At 45.0% G+C, this 13,737-nt stretch overlaps 1 protein-coding gene across 1 annotated transcript in view; it reads left to right on the top strand.

Moving 5' to 3' along the window:
- LOC129667078 (ATP-binding cassette sub-family G member 3-like) overlaps positions 1-13,737 on the top strand; it is a 33,006-nt gene that overhangs the window by 7,587 nt on the left and 11,682 nt on the right. The window contains exons 5-8 of the mRNA XM_055594516.1: positions 4,166-4,248; positions 8,043-8,132; positions 9,616-9,728; positions 12,017-12,171. Of these exons, the coding sequence (XP_055450491.1) occupies positions 4,166-4,248; positions 8,043-8,132; positions 9,616-9,728; positions 12,017-12,171 (441 nt within the window). The remainder of the gene's footprint in view (positions 1-4,165; positions 4,249-8,042; positions 8,133-9,615; positions 9,729-12,016; positions 12,172-13,737) is intronic.

Below are 13,737 nucleotides of genomic sequence, written 5' to 3'. Positions count from 1 at the left end.
TTAGGGCTCTGGCACTTATATATCCTCTGAAAAGTTTCCAGAGTTCCACAGACGGGCAGAAAATATCTGCAGCTGGGAGAACCATGCTCCTGCTGGAGCAAAAGGCAAATCATAGTCACCTGCTGTGAAGATGCCTTCTACCCCCACACCTGGGATCAGAACAAACATTCACACAGCATAACTGTTTGGGGGGTTTCTTTTTCTTGTTTGTTTGGTTTGTTTGTTTGTTTCTTTCTTTGTTTGTTTGTTTTATTTTTGATCCTCCTGTTTCTGCCTCCAGGAGTGCTGGGATTAAGGGTGTGTATCACCAGGCCCAGCTCATAACTGGGTTTTTTAGCACAACAATATCCTCACTACATTACTGAATGCTCACTACATAAATACTGTAAGATGGTATGTTGTCGGCTGTAATGAAACACGGCTTACTTCTAAGCATGAATAGGACCATTTTCATATTGAAATGTTGCTGCCTTCCTTCTCTGATTATGAGTATTGTTACGATTTGAGTTATACTGTCAGTTGCTCCAAACACTTTGGCCTTTATACTTGGGCATTTATGTAATAAAACAGGCAATTTATGTCTCAGGTAGTTGAGGGGAAAAGACTTGATCTGATTTGAAAACAAATAAATAGTGACATTTATCAAATTGGGTAAATCATTGTTGAACAGTAAGGCAAAGTCATGAGGTGTTTGTGTGTGTGTGTATGTGTGTGTCTGTGTGTGCATGTCTGTGTTAGTAATGCTGTGAATTGTGACTAGATTTAAAATTTTTTGTATTAATTTTTTTATGTCTGAGTGCTTTGTCTGCATGTGTAGCTGCATCACGTGCAGGCCCATGGAGGCCAGAAGAAGGCATCATATCTTCTGCAATTGGAATTCCAGGCAGCAGTGAGGGACCATGTGTGTGCTGGGAACTGAATCTCCTTCCTCTGCAAGAGCAGCAAGTGTTCTTAACTGCTGAGCCATCTCTCCAAGCCCTGGGATTTTGGTTTTTAATTTAAGTTAGTAGGGAACATAATAAGATGTTTTCTCCTGAATTATAATTTCCTATTTTTAAAAAGTTACCAGATGACTAATAAGATAAATATCTCAATTAAGTTACAGCGTCATGTGACCTCACTCCTTTGCTGAGAGAAATACTCTTTCAATGTCATTTTGCCCCCAAACCAAAGCCGGGCAGCCTCCTTGTGAGCTGTCTGCACAGTGTAGATGGGGAGCTGAGAGCTGTAGTTGCTGGGTGAGGGTTCTTGAGCCCAGGCCCCACAGCCTGAGGTTGAAGGACAGTGGTGACAGAGCTGATGGGTGACTGGGCACTGAGGAGTCAGCTGTGTGGATTCCTTGGTGGCTGCACTAGCTCTCTGACTTCCCCAAGGATGCACTGATGGGGACAAGCTCACCCCTTCTCAGCACACAATCCACTGTTAGGAGCTGTGTTGTGAGGGGTTTTAATGTCATTATTTGGTTTGCATGTGGGGATCAGTACTAGGGCCTCATGTTTGCTGTACAGGGCTCTGCACTGACTTTGCCCCTGGCCTGGGCTGTTTGTAACACTGAGAGTAAAGAAAGCCTGAGTTCTTGTGAAGCATGTGAAGTAGGAAACTGGGCATGTTCACTGGCACCAGAGCTGAGGTCTCATGTCGTTGAGGTGAACACTTTTTGTCACTGAAGTTTGCTCCCTGTTATGCCCAGTTCATGAGACCCCCAAAGACCACCAGGATTCGACTCCTCTGCAAATACATGAGGATCTTTTATTACAAGCTTGAGCCCGGGTTGCAATTCAGAATTCTCCTCATTTTCTTTTCTCTCTCTCTTTCTTTTTCTTCTTCGTCTTTTTTTTTTTTTTTTTAATAAGTCATTCCATGGGTTTTTACCATTCTGACATGATATACTGTAAAAGCTTCAGTTTTCTCAATTGGCTCAAACAATATGGTTTAATTTCATTTGGTGAAATTAATAAAATAAATAACAAAGTCCTTTGTCTTCCCCTCAAAGTGTTGAAAAACTGTTCCAAGTTCCCTGTTAGACTGCCCAAAGTCATTATTTTCAAATGCCTGATAAACTTTTAAACGTTTCATAGCCTTAAACATTCTTCAAAACCTGTTTTTCCAACATTAAAATGTTTCCAACATAAAAATCTAACAGATTTTTAGAAGAATCTGTTTTTCCAATATCAAAATAAAGTACCTTTTATAGGAATGAAGTCACAAAGCATAACCATAATTTTAAAAGTAAAAACCAAATTTTATCAATGTAAACAATTTAGTACCTCTAAAGTCAATCTCTAGCATATGATTTTGATGTCATAAACTTTGGCTGCCATCAGGAAAATTTCTTGTATACAAATACATGGAGGTGCAGCTTTAATATCTTATATAACCAGAGTTTGAAATCTTATATAATAGATTTTTTTTTTATAAAAAATTTTATTTTATTTTTTATAAACCTGCTTTTTAAGACAGGACAGGAATTATGTAAAATCTTAACATACTCACTAACCAATAATCAGTAACGAAGACAGACAATACATAGGAAACTTGTATATTTTAAATAGACAGAGAAAACTACAAAACTTATTTGTACTTCTTTTAGCTGTAATTTTATGGGAGGAAGATCTTGCTACCTGTTGAATCCAATTCTTATGACCATAGAGGCTTTGCAGCTTTCTTACTTGAGAAGCTGCTGTTGCCCCTTTAAAAGCTGCCTGCCTACAGAGAAGCCTGTCCCTGGGTGGGCTGCATTCCCAAGCAACCTGACTCCCTTCACCATCAGAGACTGGAGCAGTAGCAGAGACCAAAGCATTGACAGAGACCTGCCAGACTAGAGTCCCCTCAAAATGGGCAAGAGTTAAGTCTAGGGAGTTAGAAGCAGTCTGACCTATAACTTTTTTCACAGTCCCACAGTCAGACAAAGACACACAGAGACAAGGAACAAAATAGAAAGGCAGAAGTGAACAAAGTAGCTGTTCCTCAACTGTAAACAGAAATAGATCCAAAAGCTTGGACTCTCAGATTCCTGCCACTGAATCTGAAAGCAACCCAGTGAGGAGAATAACTGACAGTGGGATTCCTGGTCCACTCCAGGGCCAGGGATGTCTTCTTTGAATCTCCCACGACAGTGCATCTGCTCCTAGCCATGTCTTGCCCCTTGTTCAGACACCTGGAGGCTTTTCAGAACTGAGAGAAAACACAAACATACACTGCACAGAGACACTTAGACACTTGCCGCCAGCATAAGACCCTCCTGATCAGGGTCATAGAGTCTTGGGGATCCCAGACCAGCCCCCAGATATTATGCCCAGTTCATGAGACCCCCAAAGACCATCAGGAATAGACTTCACTGCAAATACATGAGGATCTTTTATTACAAGCTCAAGCCCAGGTTGCTGCATTCTCCCTAGTTGAAGGAGGAGTGAGGCCCAGCAGTCTGGGGGAACAAGGTTTTTAAAGGGAAAAACACAAGTGGGTAAATCCAAGCCTTGGCATTACAGGATTAGGTAAGAGGGTCTTTAGGAAAGTTGACCTTTAAAATAATAGGTGTGTTTTAGACGCCAAGGCCACAGTGGTCCAGCCATCTGGGGAATAGCTGATCATGCGCAGTGCCTGGAGTGTCCTGTTACATGCTGATTAGGCAGGACTGTCTGGGTGGGGGACTGCTGGCCATCTGGTCTGGTTGCCAAGCAGAGATATCTTTCAGTGCCCTAAGGCTGGGCAGGCGGGTGTGTCTTAACTTGTCCACTTCCTTGTCTAAACTTGTACCCAGGACCACAGTCATGTTGCCCCAGGAATTAAATTTCAAATTTGTACCTCCCATCCCCAACCTTGAAGGTGCCTGCGTTCTTTCCCACCCTACACATCCTTGTTTTCATATCTGAAATGGGCCCTAACTTGGCCAGTCCTGCTGGGGCACAGAGAGAAATCTTAGCTTCTCCAGGGTCTTTCCTATTAGACCTGCAGACCACAGGACCTTAACTTTCAGTTTAACACACAAGAGGTCTGTTAACATGTGTGTTTTCTGTTCTCCCAGGGACTCTTATGTAAACTTAGTATTTATCTAACTGTGGAGCTCTCATTGGGAAACCATCTATCTTAAAACAATGACCAATATGTTGAGTACATTTAGTCCTAATGAAGATTTTTTCTTTTTCCCCCATTTCCTTTTTGATAGGCCCTTATCGCCATCTTTCTGGCAGCAGCTGTAGGAATCACTTTCCGGATTCTAAAAAATTATTGTATTGAAGTCGAGGCTAGGTAAGCAAGCCCGGATCCTGATTTCAAGAAAATACTGTCTTTTTGTTCAAACTTTTATAAATCCTTTAAGACCTGGAATTTGTGGCAAGCACAGGTAAGCATTTATTCTGTGGTAGACTGTGCTGTACAGTGAAAGCACAGACAGGGATCACTTTTCACATGTGTGTGCATGGATAGTATGAAACTCTACGCACATTTCATATTCCTTCAATTCTTTTTTATTTTCTTTCAAATATTATGTCCCTACTGTATTTCCCCTTCTTTTCAGTCTCTCTCCCCTCAGATATGCCCCAACCACCTCTCCTAAGAAAGGACCAGGCCTTCCGGTGACATCAACCAGGCGGGACATAACAAGCTACAGTAAGACTAGGCACAGACCCTCATGTGGAGGCTGGATGAGGCAACCCGGCAGGAGGAAACTGGTTTAAGCCAGTTTTAGTGCATGGAGTAGTTTCTTTTCTGCAGATTATCACTTTGACTATCACTATAACTTTAGGGTGAGTTTTCATCTTCCCAAATGGAGTCCCACAGCTCTGAAAGAAGACTCCCCATCCTAACCACTCCCATTTCCTGGCAGCAGCCATTCTGCTTTCTGTCTTGGAGTATGATTAACACAGGACCCCTGAACTCATAAATTGGAGTCTTGTTGTTGTTTTGATGAGTTCTTGATTGTTTTCGCTGGCTTGTTTGCATAAGCGTAATGTCCTCAGGGCTCAGCACAGTGTGGCAGGTGTGGGGCTCTGTAAGGCAGAGTAAAGTCTGAATAATGTGTGCACATGCTGCTTCCCTTTGTCTGTGGCTGGAAATGTGGGTTGCTCTCACCTTTGGCTCATATGACTGCTGCTGCTGAGTGCACAAGCACATCTGTGTCAATCCTCATTTTACTCCTTAAGATAGAAAGCTGGTTTGCCAAGTCATATCATCATGGTGTTAATTATTTGAGGAAGGGCTTTCTTGTATCCACCTCCTCTGCACTATTTTATATTCTCCCATTAGCAGAGCTTAAGCGTGTAGCACAGGTAACTGGTGAGGAAACTGGGAAATGGAATGCTGCTTATCTTTAAAATGGGGGATATGGCAATATGGGTAGACCCGAAGATTGCGGACAGAACTGAAGGTTTGAGGAACATCACCCAAAGTAAAATAATCCCAGCAGAGAAAGACAAACACAGGGTTCACAAGCCTGTGGATTATTAGACAACCGACCTCCAGGCAGCATGGCTTACAGTGTTGATTGCCAGAGGTAGTGTGGGGTGAGGAGACACATCCGTGCTGAGACTATAAAATCTGCTAAACTGGAGAAGGACGATTCTTTTCTATTGAAGTAAATTTTACTGCACATTCAATCCAGCAAATATATTACACATTTCAAAGGATATATCTCAAATGAGGTACCATAAGAAGATGTGTATTTGTGGAGATGGGGAATCACCTAATTCAGTTTGTTATAATTATTTCCCAAAGTTGTTCATGAATTATATTTCTTTTATACCTTAAATATGTAACTGTAATTTGTTAATCTGTAACTATAATATTTAAAAATCAGATCAGTAAGTGATGTGACAGATACAGTTAACTGTAGCCTGGGCCATGAGGTTCCCTTCCTAAATTTTTGGTTTTGTCAATAAGAAAATTGAAAAGTGAACACAGCTGGGAACTTGAAGACAGTTTATTGGAGACAGAGAAAGGGAGAATGCTGAGCACCTCAGATCATGTGTGTGTGGGAATAGAGGAGTGGAGAGAGAGAGAATAGTGCATTTAGGAGTGTAGAGGGAAAAGAGGTGAGCCTTGCAAAGCAAAATTGACTCCTCAGGAGAGGAGGCAGAACCAGGACCTCTGCTCCATGTTTGGTCACAGGGTTTCTGGGTCCTCTGCTCTCATTTGGTCCTTTGAGGGAGAACCACAGTTGTGACATGACAGGCCTGGAGCTTGTCCTGCAGCCCAGGCTGGCCTGAGTCTGCAGCAGTCCTTCTGCTTCTGCCTGACAGGTTGGGTGAGTCCTGGAGGCCATGCTTGCTGCTCTTCCCAGAGCACTAATTGTGTTATCAGGCCAGTCCCCCCCCCCCCAACACTTTGCTTTAAAATGGCCTTTGGTAGGTTGTAAAAAACTGGAAATTTTCTTTATGTAGGAGGAGACTTGTCTCTCATCTGATCTGTATATCTTTCCACCACTGCGGATCCATACAAAGAGATTCACTGAGTCCTGAGTTGTTTGAAAGTGTGTGTGTATCAGGCTGTTAGGACTCCAATCACACCATTTGTCTTGGAGGTACCTGACATGTGAATCCAGGAAACACACAGCCACAGGGGGCCTTTTATCCCCCTTCTTCCTTCTTGCTACCCTTATCATGTGAATGCAAATTTTTTTCTTCACAAATAAGCATGTCTGGATTTATTTTGACCTCTTTAGAAGCCATGCAGGAATATGGTTGGCCTGTTTTAGGGATGATCATTAAAGCTTTAAAGAGCTGGATTCCCACCACAGTTTCATTATTGTTTATCCTTGCTAATCTGTAAAAGCAAAATGGCTAACTGAATGTGAAAACCCCTTGGAACTGTATTTAGCTCTCCTCTTCTCTGTGTTAGGAATGATACTGACTGATTTTGTTAGTTAATTGAGGTGACAGGTTGGGCTGCCATGACTGCATACCACAGCTTAGTGGATTTAAAAATAAATGTGTCTCCACAGTGCAGCATGAGGGTCCAAGGTAAGGATTCTCTCCAGGACTCTTCCCCTTCTCTCCAGGGCTCTTCCCTTCTCTCTGAGTGAGGATTCTCTCCTAGGCTCTCCCCCTTCTCTCTGAGGTAAGGATTCTCTCCTGGGCTTTTCCTGTCTGGCTCCTTCCCTGAGAGCCCTGTCATGGCAGAGACTCTGTTGCTGTCTCTCCCCTGTGAGGACACAGATGACACTCGACACTATGGGTCTCTACCTCCATGATTTCATCTGAAACTAGTTAACTCAGAAAGGACACACTCAAGGGTGGTGACATTAGGACTCATTGACATGTTGCTGGGGTTTAGAGGACCCACTTCAGCACTAGAAACTGCTTTGAAGACAGAGTAGGCAAATGATCCACAGGACTCACAGCTTCTGACAACCTCTGCCCTCTCCCCACCCCCTTTTTTTAAAAAAAGCAGAATATCTCTACAGTTTTCTTTTCTTTCTTTTTAAAACTACTTATTTAAATTTTTATGTGTATGAGTGTTGTCTGCATGTATGTCTATGCACCACATGTGTGCCCCGGTGCCCGTGGCGATCATATGAGGGCATGGAAATCCATCCCAAACGGGGCAGGGGCCTGCAGAGGCCATGGAAAGTGCTGCTTACTGGCTTGCTCAGCCTGCTTCAGCATAGAACCAGGACCAAAGTCCAGGGATGGCTCCACCCACCATGGGCGGGGCCCTCCCCCACCAATCACTAATTACGAAAATGCCCTGCAGGTGTGACCACAGCTGTATCTTTTGGAATCATTTACCCGTTGAGGTTCTCTGCTCTCAGATAATTCTGGCTTCTGTCATGTTGGAGTAAAACTCCCCAGCACAGGATCCCCGGAAATCCAGCAAGGACACATGGTTGTGACCCACAGCCTGGGTGTCAGCAACCAAACCTGAGCCCTTTGCTAGAGCAACTAGCACTCTTTCCTGGGGAGTCGTCTCTCTAGCCCTTTTATTTTATTTTTCTTTTTAACAAAATCTGTGTGATGTAATTTATTCTCCCAAACAAGCTCGGTTGGGAAGAAACTGTGCTAAAGTTGAACTTGTGGTTTGCTTTTGTCTCCCTTGTCTCGTGGCAGAGCCGGCCTGCTTTTCCTGCTAACAGGTTTCCAGTGCATCACCGGCATATGTGCAGGGAAGCTCTTTGTGACTGACAGGGATCGCTTTCTGTGAGTAGCCCCTACTCCAGCAGGCCTCAGTCCTTCCTCATCAAGTTGATCACACTTGCAGTTGGGCCTAGAGTGTGACCTCAGGAATTACCAGTATTTTTTCCTTTTGTCCTTGTTCATTTCAAAAGTAGACAAGTTAGGAAATATGGTGTTCACCATGTGTTTTGAAGGCTGGAAAGAGATTACTAATGTTAATTGGAAAAATGGATGGGAAATCATGAGCAGAGGTGTCTACACCTTGGTGAAAGTTTCAGATCTGGGGTGCTGTCCTCAGACCTCAGCGCTGCAGACAAAGCAGCAGTAGGGGGTCGAAAATCACAGTTCACTCCTGAACCCCCCAAAGTATGTCAGGGGCTTGATGGAGCTTATGTGTCCTGGGTTTAGCAGCAAATGGGAGTTGGGGAGGCAAAGCTGCCCGGAGGTAGGAGAGTAGCCTGCTAGGATGAAGGGCTGGGCAGAGCAGGGGCAGCTGGAGAGAGCCAGGGGGCAACTGTGCAGAGCAAGCAGGCAGCTGTGCAGCAGACAGCTGTTTGATGCCAGGGCTTTCAAATATGGGACACCCTCTCCTGCTAGCCTGTGCTTCAGACACTGTTTCAAAAGACACAAGGACTCCAAGTAAAGGAGTCCTCAGAGAAGAGCAGTGGGCGCAGTTAAGTTGGCAGAGAGCTTGAAGCCCTGGGGTAGATTCCCACTACCACATAAGCCTCAGAATGGCTGGTTTTCCCTGGCTCCCAGGTCTTAGGGACAGGGACAGGAGGATGGTCATTCTTGCCTACATGTGGAGTTTGAGGCCAGCCTGCACTAGTGGTTCTTTCTCAGAAAGGGAGAGAGAGAGAGAGAGAGAGAGAGAGAGAGAGAGAGAGAGATCAAGAATGAATTCACTGAGTGGGAAGAGCTTGGCGTTTGGCTTAGAGAAAGATCCTGGGAGGGCAGGACCAGGTGTGGTAGCTGGTAAGGGGTCGTGTGTAGAGTGAGATTATTGGAGGAAGAAGTCTCTCCAGTGAGAGATGCAGAAGAGAAGGATGTGGTGGCATAGTGCTGCACAGTGACCTCAGAGTGGCAGTGTCACCTTCTCCATAAGAAGGGGCCGGAGTGGAGTCTCTGTAAGCACAGTCTGAGGTGGGTGCTGAGCTCTGCTCCTCAGGAAGCAGAGTCTGAGGAGAGTGGGGACAGTGGCCTGTTTCCCTGCAGGGGCTGCTCTGAGCTAGAGTGGAAGATGGGAGAGTTCTCTGATGGGGAGTCATAGTGAGATGTCCTGAGGGTGGTGGCCTGGGGGTGCTGGTCTCTAAGATGGGGTGTGTGGGAGAACCTTGGGAGCACAGGGGACGCTGGTCTCTAAGATGCGGGCATACAGGAGTCAGCTGGGTTCTTGGGTGATGCTGTACTGTCAGGTCCTGAGGTAGCAGAGGTCAGTGTAGCCAGCATCTCACCTGTGCCTTCTGCACTAATCTAGGATGTGTGACGGGTCCTGTTGTTTCCGCAGACACGAGCACACCAGTGGGTACTACGGAGTGCTGCCGTACTTCCTTGGGAAGCTGCTGGTGGAGTTGGGACCCAGGTGGTTATTTCCAACTATTCTCTTTCCTCTCATAACTGGTAAGAAAATATGAAATATGGGGTTCACCATGTGTTTTGAAGGCTGGAAAGAGATTACTAATGTTAACTGGAAAAATGGATGGGAAATCAAGAGCAGAGGTGTCTGCAGCTTGGTGAAAGTTTCAGATCAGGGGTGCTGTCCTCAGACCTCAGCGCTGCAGACAAAGCAGCAGTAGGGGGTCAAAAATCACAGTTCACTCCTGAACCCCCCAAAGTATGTCAGGGGCTTGATAGAGCTATGTGTCCTGGGTTTAGCAGCAAATGGGAGTTGGGGAGGCAAAGCTGCCCGGAGGGAGGAGAGTAGCCCTCTAGGCTGAAGGGCAGGACAAAGCCAGGGAGCAGCTGTGCAGAGCCAGGGGCCAGCTGAGCAGAGCCAGGGGGCATAGATTGTGTCTGTTAGGAGCACATCTTTTGTCTGTTAGGAGTGTGTTGTGATTTGTACAATTGTGGCAAGCCTTCAAGTAGAAAAGCATGTCTCCACCTTGTGCTGGCCAAACAGGTGTTCAGCATGAGGAGAGGCTCTAAGACTTGTTCCAAAGGAACACCAAAAGTTGTTAATGAAACCGTGGTTTAACTAAGTTCCTCTGTGTGTTATAATGAGGAATAACTCACACATTTCAGGCAGTGGCAAGAGAGCAAAATCATTTACTAGCTAGCTATCAACGTGTATTGTAAAGCTTTTTCCTTATTTGCGTGTTTGCCTGAGTGTGTGTCTCTGTGCATACAGGCATGCACTAACTGAATGGAGGCCAGAATAGGATGTCGAGTGTGGAAGGGGAGTTACATGAGAAGGAGCCACCATGTGCTGCTGGGAACTGAACCCTGGGCTGCTCTTAAACACTGAGCCACGTCTCAGCTGTGTGCTTCCTCTGGGGTCATGCATAAGTGTGTCTACATGGAAATAAAGTACACAAAGTGAGTAATATCTCACAAATGTGTATATATGTATAAAAATCCTAATGCATACATTGTCCTATGCTACCATCTAACAAAGAGAGAGGACACTGAATAATGATTCATTGAAATTATATAATATAAACCATGACTTAAACTAAAGACACAGATTCATTTGGGCACTACAATTTGGCTTCACCCTAGACTCTAGAATTTCCATACTTTTCACACCCACATGTGTACACACACATGTATACACAGACACACTTATGAAAAAACAAGTGCTCAGAAAGCTTAGACTTGGTTTTAGAAGAGATATATCTCCCAGGATCAGTCTTTTAAGTAATGGCAAGGCTTATGGGTAAATGTGCTTGTCCTGCAAGCTGACACCCTGAGTGTGAGCAGCAGAATCCACAGTGGAAGAGACAATCACTCCAGAAAGCTGCCCTACAATCTCATGTGTGCATCATGACACGTGATAGCCATGATAGGTATACGCCATGACACATGTACACCCGTACACACTCATGAATTATACACACAACAACAACATTAATGACATTTTTAAAGAACTGGCAACTCAGCTCCCCAGACTGTACCCTGCTTGCTTGTGACTGTTACAGAACACACGACTATGTGTGACTCGGAGTTTTTGGTCCATACAGACTACACATCAGCCCAGGAGGACTGATACCCTCCACAGCAGTTCTGTGGTGATTTCCTGGGGAAACTGAGGTGGAGATGACTCTGTCCTCTAAGGCTAAAGCCACCTTGTGGTTGTTTAACTCACTGTTGTGAGCTCACGGCATGTCAGGAAGGGAAGTCAGGGCAGGAGCCTATAGGCAGGAAGGGGCACAGGCCGTGGAGGGTGCTGCCTGCCTGCTGGCTGCCATGGCTCTCTTGGCCTGCTTTCTCACTTAACCCAGAGCCTCCTGCCCAGTGTGGGCACTCCCACACCCACCTGAGACCTCACAGTCTGGGAGGAGTATTCTCCTGAGGAGGCTCCCTCTTTCCTTGTGACCCTAGCTTGTGCTAAAGTGACCAAAATGGTGCAGTCCTCATCCCACATTTATGACTAGTGAAATTTATGACTAGTAATCACAGGGGAATGTACACATGACCATTTGAGCTGGTGATTCCTCCATGGGAGAAGGCAGTAGGATTTTTGGCCAATTGTGTGCCTGCAGTTCTCCTTGTCAGGATGTCGTCAATCATGTATGAAGGAGAACAGGTCTTAGGTAGTCACACGGAAGGACATAATGACGCTGGAGATGCAGAATAGTCCAGTAACTGTGAAGCTCTCACGAGTCCCTCCGATGATAAAATTGTTGTCTGAAACCTGTACAATTCCGTTGACCTGGCTGCCCGGCTGACACACTTCTTTTCCCTGTAAGGAGCAATAGCAAGTGTGAAGGGCTTCTTCACCATGATGCTCACCATGATGCTGCTGACTTATTCTGCCAGCTCCCTGTCACTGTCTGTACACACAGGGGAGAATGCTGTGGTTGTGTCAACACTGCTGGTGACCATCTACTTTGTGTTCATGCTGGTGAGTCGGATCTTCTGAGAGAAAAGATTTCCTCGTGTTTCTTCTCACATTTTATACCTTAACCCACTTGACAAATCAGTGCGTGGACAATGAGGCCTTATGCTGGAGCTTATTATGGTCTGCAGTGGAAATGGAGTCACCTTTGCTCTCCTTTGTGGCTACTCCTCTCATGTACTTCTACGATGTAATTAACATCCCCTTTCAGGAAACATTTCTTGGGTTTTTTAAAAATTTTTTTTATTATTATTAATTACACTTTATTCATTTTGTATCCCCCCCATAAGCCCCTCCCTCCTCCGCTCCTGATCCTACCCTTCCTCCTCTTTCTGCATGCATGCCCCTCCCAAAGTCCACTGATAGGGGAGGTCCTCCTCTCCTTCCTTCTGATCTTAGTCTATCAGATCACATCAGGAATGGCTGCATTGTCATCTTCTGTGGCCTGGTAAGGCTGCTCCCCCCTCAGGGGGAGATGATCAAAGAGCAGGCCAATCAGTTTATGTCAGAGGCAGTTGTTCTTCCCATTACTATGGCACCCACTTGAACACTAAAATGCCATGGGCTACATCTGGGCAGGGGTTCTAGGTTATCTCCATGAATAGTCCTTCGTTGGAGTATGAGTCTCTGGGAAGTTCCCTGTGTTCAAATTTTCTTGTTCTGTTGCTCTCCTTGTGGAGTTCCTGTCCTCTCCAGCTCTTGCTATTTCCCACTTCTTACATAAAATTGCATTCACTCTGCCCAACAGTTGGCCATCAGGCTCAGCATCTGTTTTGATAGTCTGCAGGGCAGAGGCTTTCAGAGGCCCTCTGTGGCAGGTTCCTAGGTTGTTTCCTGTTTTCTTCTTCTGGCTTTCAGAGGTCCTCTGTAGCAGGTTCCTAGGTTGTTTCCTGTTTTCTTCTTCTTCTGATGTCCATCCTCTTTGCCTTTCAGGATGGGGATTGAACATTTTAGTTAGGGTCCTCTCTTTTGCTTAGTTTGTTTAGATGTACCGATTTTAGTGGGTTTATCATATGTTGTATGTTTATATGAGTGAGTATATACCATGCGTGTCTTTTTGCTTCTGGGACAACTCACTCAGGATGATCCTTTCCAGGTCCCACCATTTACCTGCAAATTTAATGATTTCCTTATTTTTCATTGCTGAGTAATACTCCATTGTATAGATGTACCACAATTTCTGCATCCATTCTTCAGTTGAGGGGCATCTGGGCTGTTTCCAGCTTCTGGCTATTACAAATAAAGCTGCTACAAACATGGTTGAGCCAATGTCCTTATTGTGTACTTGAGCCTCTTTTGGATACATGCCTAGGAGTGGTATGGCTAGATCTTGAGGAAGCGCTATTCCTAGTTGTCTGAGAAAGCGCCAGATTGATTTCCAGAGTGGTTGTACAAGTTTACATTCCCACCAGCAGTGAAGAAGAGTTCCCCTTGCTCCACAACCTCTCCAGCATGTGTTGTCACTTGAGTTTTTCATCTTGGCCATTCTGATGGGTGTAAGGTGAAATCTCAGGGTTATTTTGATTTGCATTTCCCCAATGGATAATGAGGTTGAACATTTCTTTAAGTGCT

The sequence above is a fragment of the Psammomys obesus genome, unplaced genomic scaffold, assembly GCF_907164565.1.
Source record: "Psammomys obesus unplaced genomic scaffold, mPsaObe1.curated_primary_1811, whole genome shotgun sequence".
Taxonomy (NCBI): domain Eukaryota; kingdom Metazoa; phylum Chordata; class Mammalia; order Rodentia; family Muridae; genus Psammomys; species Psammomys obesus.
The sequence above is the reverse complement of the archived record's forward strand: the minus strand, read 5'-3'. Positions and strand labels throughout refer to the sequence as shown.